We start from the raw sequence: 13,609 nt of genomic DNA on the forward strand, positions 1-13,609 counted from the left end.
ACCAGCAAAGCAGGAATGGGCCCCAGGCCTCTGAATCAGTGGCAGTAATGGCAGTTTCCAGACCTCGAAACACAGAAACAACACTAAAAACAATTTGCAAAACCAGTTGGAAAGATTGGTAATTAGGATAAAAGGGCCTTGGGAACCCAGCAAATTAGGAATGGGCATGAGCAGCAGCAGTAGTCTCAAGAGGCCTCAGCTCACAGGAAATCTCTTCACTAGCACTGAGGAAGGACTTGTTGCTTTAGCATACTAGAACCTGCAGCCATAGTGAATCTGGTACACTCCTCACAGGTCCAGGGCAGAAAAGGGAGCTTGTGGTCAGATCCCTAAAGAGATCTCTGAGATCAGCTTGGGACAGTGGATCCTCTATTCTGGTAACAGAGCCCTACTTTAACAAATAGTTTAAAAATGAGTAATAAGTTGGAAGAATGTCAGCAGACATTGTATGTCATGAGGATAAGCTAGAAAAGCATTCCCAATAAGATTAAGGGTGCCCTAATGAATATTGATGCTAAAATCTTAAATAAAATATTAGCAAAAAGATTACAGAAAAGCATCCCCAGGATAATACACTATGACCAAGTGGGATTTATACCAGGAATGCAGGGCTGGGGTTCAATATTAGGGAAACTATTTGTATAATTGGCTGTATTAATAACCAAATTAACAAAAACCATATGATCATCTCAATAGAGGCAGAAAAAGCATTTGACAAAACCCAGCATCCATTCCCACTAAAAACACTTGAGAGTATAAGAATAAATGGACTATTCCTTAAAATAATCAGGAGCATATATTTAAAACCATCAATAAGCATCATATGTAATTGAGATAAACTGGAACCTTTCCCAGTCAGATCAGGAGTGAAACAAGGTTACCCACTATCACCATTACTATTCAATATAGTACTAGAAACACTAGCCTCGGCAATAAAAGTCAAGAAAGAGATTAAAGGAATTAGAGTAGGTAATGAGGAAACCAAACTATCACTCTTTGAAGATGATATGATGGTATACTTAGAGAACCCCAGAGATTCTACGAAAAAGCTATTAGAAACAATTCACAACTTTACCAAAGTTGCAGGATACAAAATAAATCCACATAAATCCTCAGCATTTTTATACATCACCAACAAAATCCAACAGCAAGAGATACAAAGAGAAATTCCATTCAAAATAACTGTTGAGAGTATAAAATATCTGGGAATCTATCTACCAAAGTAAAGTCAGGAATTATATGAGCAAAATTATAAGATACTTGCCACAAAAATAAAGTCATATTTAAATAACTGGAAAGACATTAAGTGCTTTTGGATAGGCTGAGTGAATATAATAAAGATGACAATACTCCCTAAACTAATCTATTTATTTAGTGCTATACCAATCAGACTCCTAAGAAACTATTTTAATGACCTAGAAAAAAACAACAAAATTCATATGGAAGGACAAAAGGTCGAGAATTTCAAAGGAATTAATGGGAAAAAAAATCAAATGAAGGTGGCCTAGCAGTACTTGATCTAAAACTATATTATAAAGCAGCGGTCACCAAAACTATTTGATATTGGCTAAGAAAGAGACTAGTTGATCAGTGAAATAGGTTAGGTTCACAGGACAAAATAGTGAATAACAACAACAATCTAATGTTTGACAAACCCAAAGATACAAACTTTTGGGAGGAGAATTCATTATTTGACAAAAACTCCTGGGAAAACTGGAAATTAGTATGGCAGAAATTAGGCATGGACCCATACTTAACACCACATACCAAAATAAGATTAAAATGGGTCCATGATTTAGGCATAAAGAATGAGATCATAAATAAATTAGAGGAAGGATAATTTAACTCTCAGACTTATGGAGGAGGAAGGAATTTGTGACCAAAGGAGAACTAAAGGTCATTATTGATCACAAAATTTTGATTACATCAAATTAAAAAGCTTTTGTACAAACAAAACTAATGCAAACAAAATTAGAAGGGAAGCAACAAACTGGGAAAACATTTTTACAGTTAAAGATTCTGATAAAGGTCTCATATCCAAAATATATAAAAAATTGAGCCTAATTTATAAGAAATTGAGCTATTCTCCAATTGATAAGTGGTCAAAGGAGAGATAATGAATTTTCAGATAATGAAATTGACACTATTTCCACTCATATGAAAGAGTGTTCCAAATCACTATTGATCAGAGAAATGCAAATTAAGACAATTCTGAGGTACCACTACACACCTGCCAGATTGGCTATACTATTGGCTATATTATAACATATTTAATATGTATGGGACTGCCTGCTATCTAGGAGAGGGGGTGGAAGGAAGGAAGGGAAAAATTCAGAACAGAAGTGAGTGCAAGGTATAATGTTGTAAAAAATTACTCATGCAAATGTACTGTCAAAAAAGAAGTTATAATTTTAAAATTAATTTTAAAAAAAGATTAAGGGTGAAACAAGGTTGTCCATTATCATCAGTATTTTTCAATATCATACTAGAAATGTTAGTTTTAGTAGTTAGAGAAGAAAAAAAATTTGAAGGAATTAGAGTGGGTAATGAGGAAACAAAATTATCACATTTTGCAGATAATATGATAGTATATTTATGATGATACATTTCCTAGAACATCAACAAAAAAACTACTAAAAACAATTAACAACTTTAGCGAAGTTGCAGTATATAAAATAAACCCATATAAATCATCAGCATTTCTATATGTTACCTACAAAGCCAGCAGCAAGAGAAAGAGAAATACATTTAAAATAATTGTAGATATTATAAAATAATTGGGAGTCTATCTGCTAAGACAAAGCCAGGGACTAAATGAATACAATTACAAAACACTTTTAACACAAATAATGTTAGTTCTAAACAACTGGAAGAATGTGAAGTATTCATGGATAGGCCAAGCTAATATAATAAAAATGACAATTCTTGCCAAATTAATCTACTTATTTAGTGCTATACTAATCAAATTGCAAAAAAATATATAGAGAGGTAAAAAACACAATAAAAAAATTGATCTGGAAGAACAAAAGATCAAGAATATCTATAATGCAAAGGAAGTTGACCTGTATCAAAACCATTTGGTACTGGCTAAGTAACAGAGTAGTGGATCCATGGAATAGGTTAGGTTCACAAGACACAATAGTTAATGACTATAGTAATCTAGTGTTTAATAAAACCAAAGTTACCAGCCTCTGAGAAAATAACTCACTCAATTTCTGGTAAAACTGGAAAATAAAATGGCAGAAACTAAACATAGACCAACATTTAACACCCTATACCAATAATGTAAGGTCAAAATGGGTTCATGCTATAAGCAAATTAGGACAACAAGGGATAGTCTACCTCTCAGATCTGTGGAACAGGAAGTAATTTATGGCTAATGATGATCCCTATTAAGAACATTAAGAAATGAAAATTAAGTAATTTTGATTACATTAAAATTTTTTAAAAAAATTTAATACTTTACACAAACAAAATCAATGCAGCCAAGATTGAAGGGGAAGCAAAAAGCTGGGGAAAAATTTTATAGCCAGAGTTTCTGATAAATTCCTCATTGAGTCAGAATTGACTCAAATGGATGCAAGCCATTCTCCAACTTATATCAAAGGATATGAACAAACAATTTGCAAATTAAGAAATCGAAAACATTTCTAATCATATAAAAAATGTCTCTAAATCAATACTGATTAGATAAATGCAAATTAAGACAACTCTTAAGGTATCACTTCACACCTAAAAGATTAGCTAAAGTGAGAGGAAAAGATAATGATAAATGCTGAAGGGAATGTAGGAAAACTGGGACACTAATTCATTATTGATGGAATTGTGAAATGATCCAACCATTCTGGAGAGCAATTTGAAATACCAAAGGATTATTAAACTGTGCATGTTCTAGCAATGTCTCTACTGGGTCTGTATTCTAAAGAGATCATCAAAGAGTAGAAAGGACCTACAAGTACAAAAGTATTTGTAGCAGCCCTTTTTAAAGTGACAAGGAACTAGAAACTGAGTGGATGCCCATCAGTTGGGGAATGGCTAAATAAGTTATGGTATGTGAATATAATAGAAGATTGTTCCATTAGAAATGATGAGCAGATCAATTTCAGAAAAGTCTGGAAAGAATTACATGAACTGATGCTGAGTAAAGTGAGCAGAACATTGTACACAATAATAATAAGATTCTGTGATGGACTTGGCTCTTTTCAACAATGAGGTGATTCAAGGCACTTCCAATAGACTTGTGATTGAAAATGTCATCCTCATCCAGAGAAAGAATTGTGGAGACTAAATGTGGATCAAAGTAGAGTGTTTTTATCTTTTTGTTGTATTTATTTGCTTGGGTTTTTTTTTCTTTCTCATGTTTTTTTTTTCCTTTTTGATCTAATTTTAATTGCACAGCATGATGAATATGGAAATATGTTTAGAAGAATTACACATGCTTAACCTATACTGGATCGCATACTGTCTTAAGATGGGAGGGAGAGAGAAAGGAGGAGAAAAATTTGGCACACAAGATTTTGCAAACATGAGTGTTGAAAACTATCTTTGCATGTATTTAGAAAAACCAAATAGTATTTAAAAATACCCTGGGAAAATGAGCAAACAACAGAAAAAGATTCTGATCACAGAAAGTTACTATGACAACAAGAAATATCAAAAAAAAAAAAAAAAACACTCAGAAGAAGATAACAAAGTCAAAGTGCTACATCCAAAGCATTCACGAAAAATAAGAATTGTTCTCAGGTCATGGAAGAGCTCAGAAGGGATTCAGAAAATCAAAAGAGATAGAAGGAAAATTGGGAAGAGAATTGAGCATGATATAAAAAGAAATAAAAAATCTAATGAGGAAAAGAATGCCTTAAAAAGCAAATTTGACCAAATGGGAAAGGTGGTACAAAAGCTCACTGAGGTAAATAATTCTTGGAAAATTAGAATTGAACAAATGGAAGCTAATGACTTTGTGAGAAATCAAGAAACAATAAAACAAAATAAAAAGAATGAAAAATAGAAAACAATGTGAAATATCTCATTAGAAAAACAACTGACCTGGAGAAAAGATACAGGAGACATTAGTAGTAGTAGTAGTAGTAGTAGTAGTAGTAGTAGTAGTAGTAGTAGTAGTAGTAGTAGTAGTAGTAGTAGTAGTAGTATTTTGCTGAGGCAATTGGGATTATGTGACTTGCTCAGGTAGATATTATTTTAAAATTATTGATCTACTGGGAAGACATGATCAAAAAAAAAAAGAGCCTATACATCATCTTTCAAAAAATTATTATGGAAAACTGTCCTATTATTCTAGAATCAGAGGGTAAAATAGAAATTGAAAGAATCCCCTGATCACCTCCTGAAAGAAGTCCCAAAATGATAACTCCCAGAAATATTATAGCCAAATTCCAGAACTTCCAGTTCAAGGAGAAATACTCCAAGCATCCAGAAAGAAACAATTCAAGTATAGTGAAGCCACAGTAGGATAACACAAGATATAACAGCTTCTACATTAAAGGATTGGAGAGCTTGGAATGTGATATTCCAGAGAGCAGTAGAGCTAGGATTACCACCAAGAATCACCTACCCAGAAAAATTGAGTATAATTCTTCAGAAGTAGGCATCAATGAAATAGAGGACTTTCAAGCATTTGTGATGAAAAGAACACAGGGGAATAAAAAAATTGATTTTCAAGTACAGGACTCAGGAGAAGCAAAAGGAGTTAATCAGGAAAGTGACATATAACAAAGGACTTAAGTTTTATCTATTTACATGGGAGGGTGATAGAACTTTCTCATTATTCCATCAGTGATTAAGAGTATATATAAATAGAGGGCACAGGTCTGAGTTGAATATAAAGGTATACCTGAAAAAATAAAATAAAATTAAGGGTTGAGAAAGGAATATACTGGGAGAATGGGAAAGGGACAAGTGGAATGGTATAAATTACTTGACATAAAAGAGACAAGAAAAAGCTTTTACAGTGGAGGGGGAGAGGAGTGCATGAATCTTCCTCTCATCAGAATTGGCTCAAAGAGGAAATAACATACATACTCAATCTTACCCTGAAGAAAAGTAGGAAGGAAAGGCGATATGAGAAAGGTGGAGGGTGATAGAAGAGAGAGCATATTGGAAGAGGGGGTGATCAATAGCAAAACACTTTTGATGGGGACTAGGTGAAAGGAAAAGAAAGAATAGAATCAACAGGGGAGAAATACAGTTAGCAATAGCAATTGGGAAAAGAATTTTGAAGCAACTTTCTCTGATAAAGACCTCATTTCTCAAATGTATAGGGAATTTATATAAAATATAAATTTATATTAAAAACAACCATTTTTAATTAATTAATAATTATGAACTATGCCCAAAGTGTTATAAAACCATGCATATCCCTTGACCTAACAATAGCACAATCAATAGAATCCCAAAAGAAATAAAAATTAAAAAGGAAAAGGATATATAGGCACTAAAATATTTACAGCAGCTCTCTTCTCAGAGCAAAGAATTGGAATTTGAGGGGATGCCCATCAATTGGGGAATGGCTAAATAAACTGTGGTATGTAATTTTGATGAAATATTACTGTTCTATGGGAAATGATGAGCAGGATGCTCTCAGAAGAAACTGGAAAATCCTCCATGAACTCAAGCAAAATGAAGTGTACTATGTGTAAAGTCAAAGCAATGTTATGGAATGATCAGTTGTGGATCACTTTGCTATTTTATTTTATTTTTTCTTTTGTTTTTTTTTTTTGGGGGGGGGAAATGAGATGTATATTTTCTTTCATGACATGACTTTTTTGGAAACTTCACATGTGCTTTATTTTAATAAGGGGAATAGGGGCAAGAAGGAGGGGAGGGAATCGAACTCAAAGTTTTAAAAACAAATGTAAAATAAAAGTTTTACAAATAGCTCATGAAAATAAAAAAGAGTGTTGAGAGCTAGAATGGTTCCTGGCAATTAGATCTGGAACTGTGTTCAGTGACAGTTAGAGGCTAGATTCCAACTCTCCTCTGGAATTGCTGAATTGCACTATTTATCAGAGTAATATTACTGTGAGAAGCCTACATAATATGGCTGGGTTAAAGACCTTGATCATTAATGCAACACAAGTCAATCTGTCCAGATTATTGTGGCAACCTAGTCCAGAGATGACCTGGTTTTGTGGATAGTACAGTCAACCAGATTGTATAATCCAATTAATGCTAAGGGTGTTTGTGACAATAGCTAATATGGCAAGAGTAATGTGCCATTACCACAGATGGCAATTATATATTTTGAAAATAACTAACAGCAAACATTCCTGATTATCTGATATTCACATGATCAATATTTAAGTGTTATACTGCTGTTTTGCTACTGCTATTTTGCTTATTTGTAAATGCTTAGAGGCATGTATGGTTGTTCCAAATTCAAAATAGCATCAGTCAGTATGAGAAGTGAGCCTATAAGAGTAAAGTAATGGAGAAAAGATGTTCTCTCTGGAAGGCTCTATAATGCATATTATATGAAAAACCAGAAAGTTACATGCTAATATCTAATCAATTCTATCAAAGTCTGATCAAATAAGCTCTCTGTGTAGAAAAAAACCATATTTCATTCATTTTCAAAGAGGACAACAGAGACACCAATTGCAAATTGTGGGCAAAACTGAGGCTGGAAAGAACAACAAAAATAACATTCTTTAATCTAAGTATAGATGATTCCTTGACTAATAGCTGCAGCTACCATTTGCCAAACCCATTGTTTAAAATTTGTTTTTTTAAATTACCAAAAAAAAAAAAAAACTTTAAAACTTCCATGACTCAAGTTAAAGAATGTTTCTTCTTGTTAATATTTTATTAACGGTTTTCAGAGTATGAACTCTGGTTTTTTTGTTGAGAAATATTTAGTATTTCAAAAAAAGTATCATTAATTTCTCTGAGTTGAAATGCAAATTAAAACATCTCTGAATTATCATCTCACACCTATCAGATTGGCTAAGATGACAGGAAAAGATAATGATAAATGTTATTAGAGATAAGGGAAAACTGGAATGGTCATACCTTATTGGTGGAGTTGTGCCATTCTGGAGAACAATTTGGAACTATGCCCAAAGAGTTATAAAACTGTGCATACCCTTTGATCCAGCAGTGCCATTACTAGGTAGGTAACCCGAAAAGAGTATTAAAAGAGGGGAAAGGATCCACATGTGCAAAAATGTTTTTAGCAGCTCTTTGGTCGAGGAACTGTTGAATAAGTTATGGTATATGAAAACAATGGAATATTACTCTTCTATAAGATATGATGAACAGGCTGATTTCAAAAAAGCCTAGACATGAACTGATGCTGAATGGAGTGAGCAGAACCAGGAAAACACTGTACCCAGTAACACAGCAATTCAGTAATTCAAGGTAATTTCAAAAAACTCTGGATGGAAAACGCTGATCTGAATCCAGAGGGAAAATTATAGAGACTCAATGTGCAAAGCATACTATTTTTACCTTTTCTTTCTTCTGCTTTTTTTCCCAACTTTCTCATGATTTTTCCCTTTTATTCTTATTTTTCTCTCCTAACACAATTCATGGAAATATGTAAAAAATGAATGTATGTATATTATCTTTAAAAATTTTAATTAATTTTTTCTTTGCCTATCAGTCCAATTAGTTCTCCTCGTTAGATATTAAGATAAATCAGTTAGTCAATAAACATTCATTAAGAGTTCACCATGTTTCAGACACTGATAAAAGTGCTAAGGATACAAAAAAAAAAAAAAAAAAAAAAAAAAGGCAAATGACAGTTCCTGATTCCAAGAAGCTCACAATCTAATAGAGGAAACAACAAATAACGTATACAGAATATATAGGAAATAAACAACAAAAGGAAGGCACTAGAACTAGAGGATTGAGGAAAAGTTTCTTATAGAAGGTGGGATTTTAGCTGGAACTTGAAGAAAGCCAGGGAAGCCAACAGACAGAGATAAAAAGGAAGAACATTTCAGATGGGGGGACAGCCAGTGAAATGCCTGCAAGCAGGAGAGGGACTATCTTGTTCAAAGAACAGTTCAAGTCCAGTGTCACTGGATCAGAATATGTCAAGGAACAAGATCTAAGAAGACTGGAATGGTCAAAGGGTAAATAGATTATGAAGGGCTTCAAATACTAAACAGAATTTTGCAACTGATTCAACAGATGACAGGGAGCCACTGTAGTTTATTAAACGGGAAAATGACATATTCATACTATGGTTTACAAAAATCATCTTGACAGCGCAATGAAAAGTGGATCAAAGTGGGAGAGATTTGTGATGAGCTGAACTATCAACAGACTATTGCAGCAGTCCTAGCATGAGGAAATGAAAGCCTGCATCAGAGAAGTGGCAAAATCAGCAGAAGGGAGATGTACTGAAAAGATGCTATAAAGGTAAAATTGACAAGGCTGGACAACAGATTAGATTTTGAGGATAAGAGAATATAAGGAGCCAAAGATGACATCTAATATGAAGTCTAGTAACAAGAACAAAAAGTTTGAAAGGAGGAAATAAGGGAGGAAAAATAATGAATTCTGTTTCAGACATGTGGAGTTTAAAATGTCTTTAGTTTACAAATAGTTTTATAATGTCCAAAATATCCAATAGATCCACAAGACTAAAAGTCAGCAGAGATGTCGGGTCTGGATAAATAGAATTGAGAATCATTAGCACAGCGATGATAATTAAATTCATAGGAGCTGACATGATCAACAAGTGAAATAGTAAAAAGAGTCCCTTGGAACACTGAGCAACTGTGACCAGGATGAATATTCAGCAAATGGACCTGAGAAGGAACATTCAGAAGAGTAAGAAGAGATTAGTATCTTAAAAAAAACTATAAAAGAAGAGCAGATCTTGGAAAGAGGGATGACTAGCAAAGTCAAAAATCATAAAGAAATTAAGATGGTTAAGAGATGGAGAAGCAGCCAATAGCCTTGACAATTATGATATCATAGGTAAATAGAGTTGAACAGAGTAGAGAAAGAACATAAACTGTACTGTAACTTTATTAACTCTTAAATGGTCACATGGAAATACCTTGCGTGCATTATATTGGCCTCTGTAAGTTCGGCTCTTGAATGGATCAGTGATTTTTGAATACTTCTTTCAGTGATACAGCTGACAACTTATCCACACCTCATTAAAGTAGCTTAGTGAATCAAAGAGCAATTAAACTTCTTATAAACAGAAAATTTGAAGAGACAAATGCAAAATTATCCAAATCTATGGTATCCTTCAATGTAAATCAAAATAATTTTGCAGAGAATTTGTATTATTATTCTATTATTGAGTGCTATTACTACCCCAAGAAAGTACAAATATCACCAACAGATCTTTGATTAGTTGGTAATTAAAACTAAGACAATTACATATTTCTGTAAAAAACTTTTTATCAGAGGAGAGGGAGAAACCAATTTTGTGGGTATGTTAGAACAATAAAATAATGACTCTTAAGAGTAACTATATGAGTGAGATATTGCATATAAAGTAAGACTTGAGAACATTAAAATGTAAGCTCATTTTGAGTAGAACTTGTTTCATGCGTTATTACTTATCTCCCCAATGACCAGTGCAGAGTATAAGTTTAAAATATGCTGGCAATTCCAATAGACTTGTGATAGAGAAAGCCATCTGCATCTAGAAAGAGACTTATGGGGGACTAAACATGGATTACAACATAGTATTTTCACCAAATTGTTTTGGTTGCTTGCCTTTTTTTTCTTTCTCAATTTTTTTCCTTTTTGATCTGATTTTTCTTGTGCAGTAGGATAATTGTGGAAATATGTTTAGAAGAATTGCACATGTTTAATATATATTGGATTACTTGCTGTCTCGGGGAAGGAGTGGGGAGAAGGGAAGGAGAAAGTTTTGGAACACAAGGTTTTGCCAGGATAAATGTTGAAAACTATCTTTGCATGTATTTTGAAAGTAAAAAGTTATTACTAAAAAATGTTTAAATAAATATATGCTAGTTGACTGAACTATTATTGGTTTCTCTCTTCCTTTTTATTTCTTTGCTACAGAGGTTGATTCTCTGGGTAGGGAATAGAGAGAGCTAGTGGGTAAGTAGGGAAACGAAAATGGTTTAAAGACAAAGAGATCATTTTTAAAAAGGACATTTAAATAACTGAGAAACTAGGGAGTTAATAACACTTTTCCTCCCTCCCCAAATTTGAATTTTAAAGGGAAAGATGTTAAAAGGGAAAATATAACAAAATGAGGGAATAATTTGGTCCATTTTTGGTCCAATTATAGAAAACCATATTTCAATCTTTTTAACTCAGAGAAATCAGTCCTGATGCAGCAATATCTGCATTTTACATTGACCAAAAGTGAAGTGGAAAAGAATGTAATTCTCAAAAATTTCAGACATATTTATTCCTTCTGTTATCCTTCTTTGAAAATGTCTCTTCTTACCTCCCTCCTCAGTCTTTCCCCAAATACACTCAGCAATAAGGCACAAATATGTTATGTTTTATGATTGTGGTGAATAATTTGTACATTAAAATTTTAGTAATTTCAGTATTTTAGTATTCAGTATTCAGTATTTAGTATTTCAGTAATGAAACATAAAACTTTTTTCTTATTTTTGCCAACTCCTAATATAGTTTAAGATAAACTATTTCAAAATTTTCTTACTGTAAAATGATACTGTAAAACATGTTATAAGGGGGAAAAATTGTATAACAGATAAAAATCAGTCTAAATGAACAATCTTGGTACCATAGAAAAGATAATGAAATCATCGTCTTCTGTGTTGGAAGAAAAAGGTAAGATGGGTACAGAATATTGCTATGTTGGTCAGTTTTACTTATCTGTTTTACTTTTTCATAAGGCTGGACATTTTAGGAAATGACAATAGTATAAAAAAAGATATCACTAGCAAGAATCATAAATTTACCTTTATCTTTTTAATATTGTAGTGTGCTGGTCCTGGAGCATCATCCTCAGTGAAAGGGGTAACAAAAGCACTTTCTCGGGATGCAAAAGAAAGAAATGGAGCATAGCCATCTAAAAAAGAAAAAACAAAAACAAAAACAAAATTGCTGCCTGGAAAAAAAAACAGTTTGAAATATGTCAAGAAGATCATTTTTCACCACTCTAAATTGTTGAATCTTTTCAATATAGACACCACATATAAATAAATTCTGAAAAGAAAGTATCACATTTGGTAATATAAATCAGTACTTATTTATCACTATATTTAATATCAATTAGTATATGAGAGGTTATAATGAATCAACTATACAACATATTGGACTACAGTCAGTCAATAAATATTTGTTAAGCATTTTAAGTCCTTTCAATATTCTAGGCATTGTGCAAAGTACTGTGGATATCAAGAAAGGCACAGGAACAATCTGCTCTCAAGGAGCTTTCATTCTAATGGGAGAATATAAATACTCCTTTATATAAAAATGTAAATAAATATAAATACTAGCAACATATAATACATATAGAGATGAAGAGACAGAGACAGAGAGAAAAAGAGACAGAGAGAGAGGAAGGAAAGATAATCTGAAAGAAATTGAAAGAAGGCATTAAAGTTTGGGGAGTCCAAGAAAGCCTTCTACAGAAGCTGGGCTTTTGATCCTGGAGATAAAAGGGCCTTTTTTGGGGAGATGGGCAAAAAGGAACAGAAAGGAGAACCAGAAGATATTACTTTAGTTAAAAACCTAGAAGAGTGACCAAAAAGGAAAAGAGCAGTTCTGTTATGTCTTGATGATCTTGGGGAAATAGAAGGATCTGGGAAGAGGAATACATATAAAAAAGGATTAGAGAAAGAGAAAGGAAAGGAAATTCAGGAAAAGTGATTTCACATAATCAGTGTAGCTATCTATAGAGAAAAGGAAGAGGACAGAGGAGTGTAGTTGAACCTCATTTTCAACTGGTCAAAAGGAAAAATATGCATATGCATTCAGTTGATTATAGAAATAATTTTCACTCAACAAAGGGAAAGGAGAAAGGGGGACAGGAGAAATTGGAGGGAGAGTAGATTAAAGGAAGTAATCAATTAATATTTAGCAAATAGTTATAATGATCATACAAATTAGTTTAAAACAAAAGAAACTCTGAGCTGGACAAAAATATTTATGGATCTTTTTGAAGTGGCAAAGAATAAGAATCTGAGGTTGTACACATAAATTTGGGAATGGATACAAATTATAGTATATAAATATGATGGAATGCGATTATGCTGAACTTTTATTGGTGTAATAACAAGGCTATGTGCTACTTATCTCCTTATATAGAGAGATAAAGAACTCAATGCAAAATTAAGTAAACATTTTTATGCGGCCAATATGGAAATTTATTTTGATTAATTGACTAAACATGTTTGTAATGAATTTTCTTTTTCCTGGGTTCTTATTTGGCAAAAGAGAGAAAAGGGGAGATTTTAGCTCATAAAAACAAATAGAAAACAATAAACAAACACAGACAGACATAAATAGGAGGGGAAGGGGGAGAAAGAAAGGTTATTGATAGAAGAATTAAAAAAGATCATTAATCATTAATAACTTTGGAAAGCTTAGTTTCACTAGAATGATAAAATGAGAAACCAGATTTCAAAGGGTTTAGAAAAGAGTGTAAGGAGGAATTGGAGGCACTGATTAC

The 13,609-nt window shown here is 32.8% G+C and overlaps 1 protein-coding gene across 4 annotated transcripts in view; it reads right to left on the reverse strand.

Annotated features, from left to right (window-relative positions):
* The window catches only part of STPG2 (sperm tail PG-rich repeat containing 2), a 608,618-nt gene that overhangs the window by 590,740 nt on the left and 4,269 nt on the right, over positions 1–13,609 (reverse strand). For all 4 annotated transcript variants that reach the window (XR_012483169.1, XM_074273233.1, XM_074273232.1 and 1 more), the window contains exon 2: positions 11,895–12,004. Coding sequence is in view for 3 of the 4 variants with exons in the window: in XM_074273233.1 (XP_074129334.1) it covers positions 11,895–12,004 (110 nt within the window). In the remaining variant the exon portion in view is untranslated. The remainder of the gene's footprint in view (positions 1–11,894; positions 12,005–13,609) is intronic.

Source organism: Sminthopsis crassicaudata, chromosome 6 (assembly GCF_048593235.1).
Source record: "Sminthopsis crassicaudata isolate SCR6 chromosome 6, ASM4859323v1, whole genome shotgun sequence".
Taxonomy (NCBI): domain Eukaryota; kingdom Metazoa; phylum Chordata; class Mammalia; order Dasyuromorphia; family Dasyuridae; genus Sminthopsis; species Sminthopsis crassicaudata.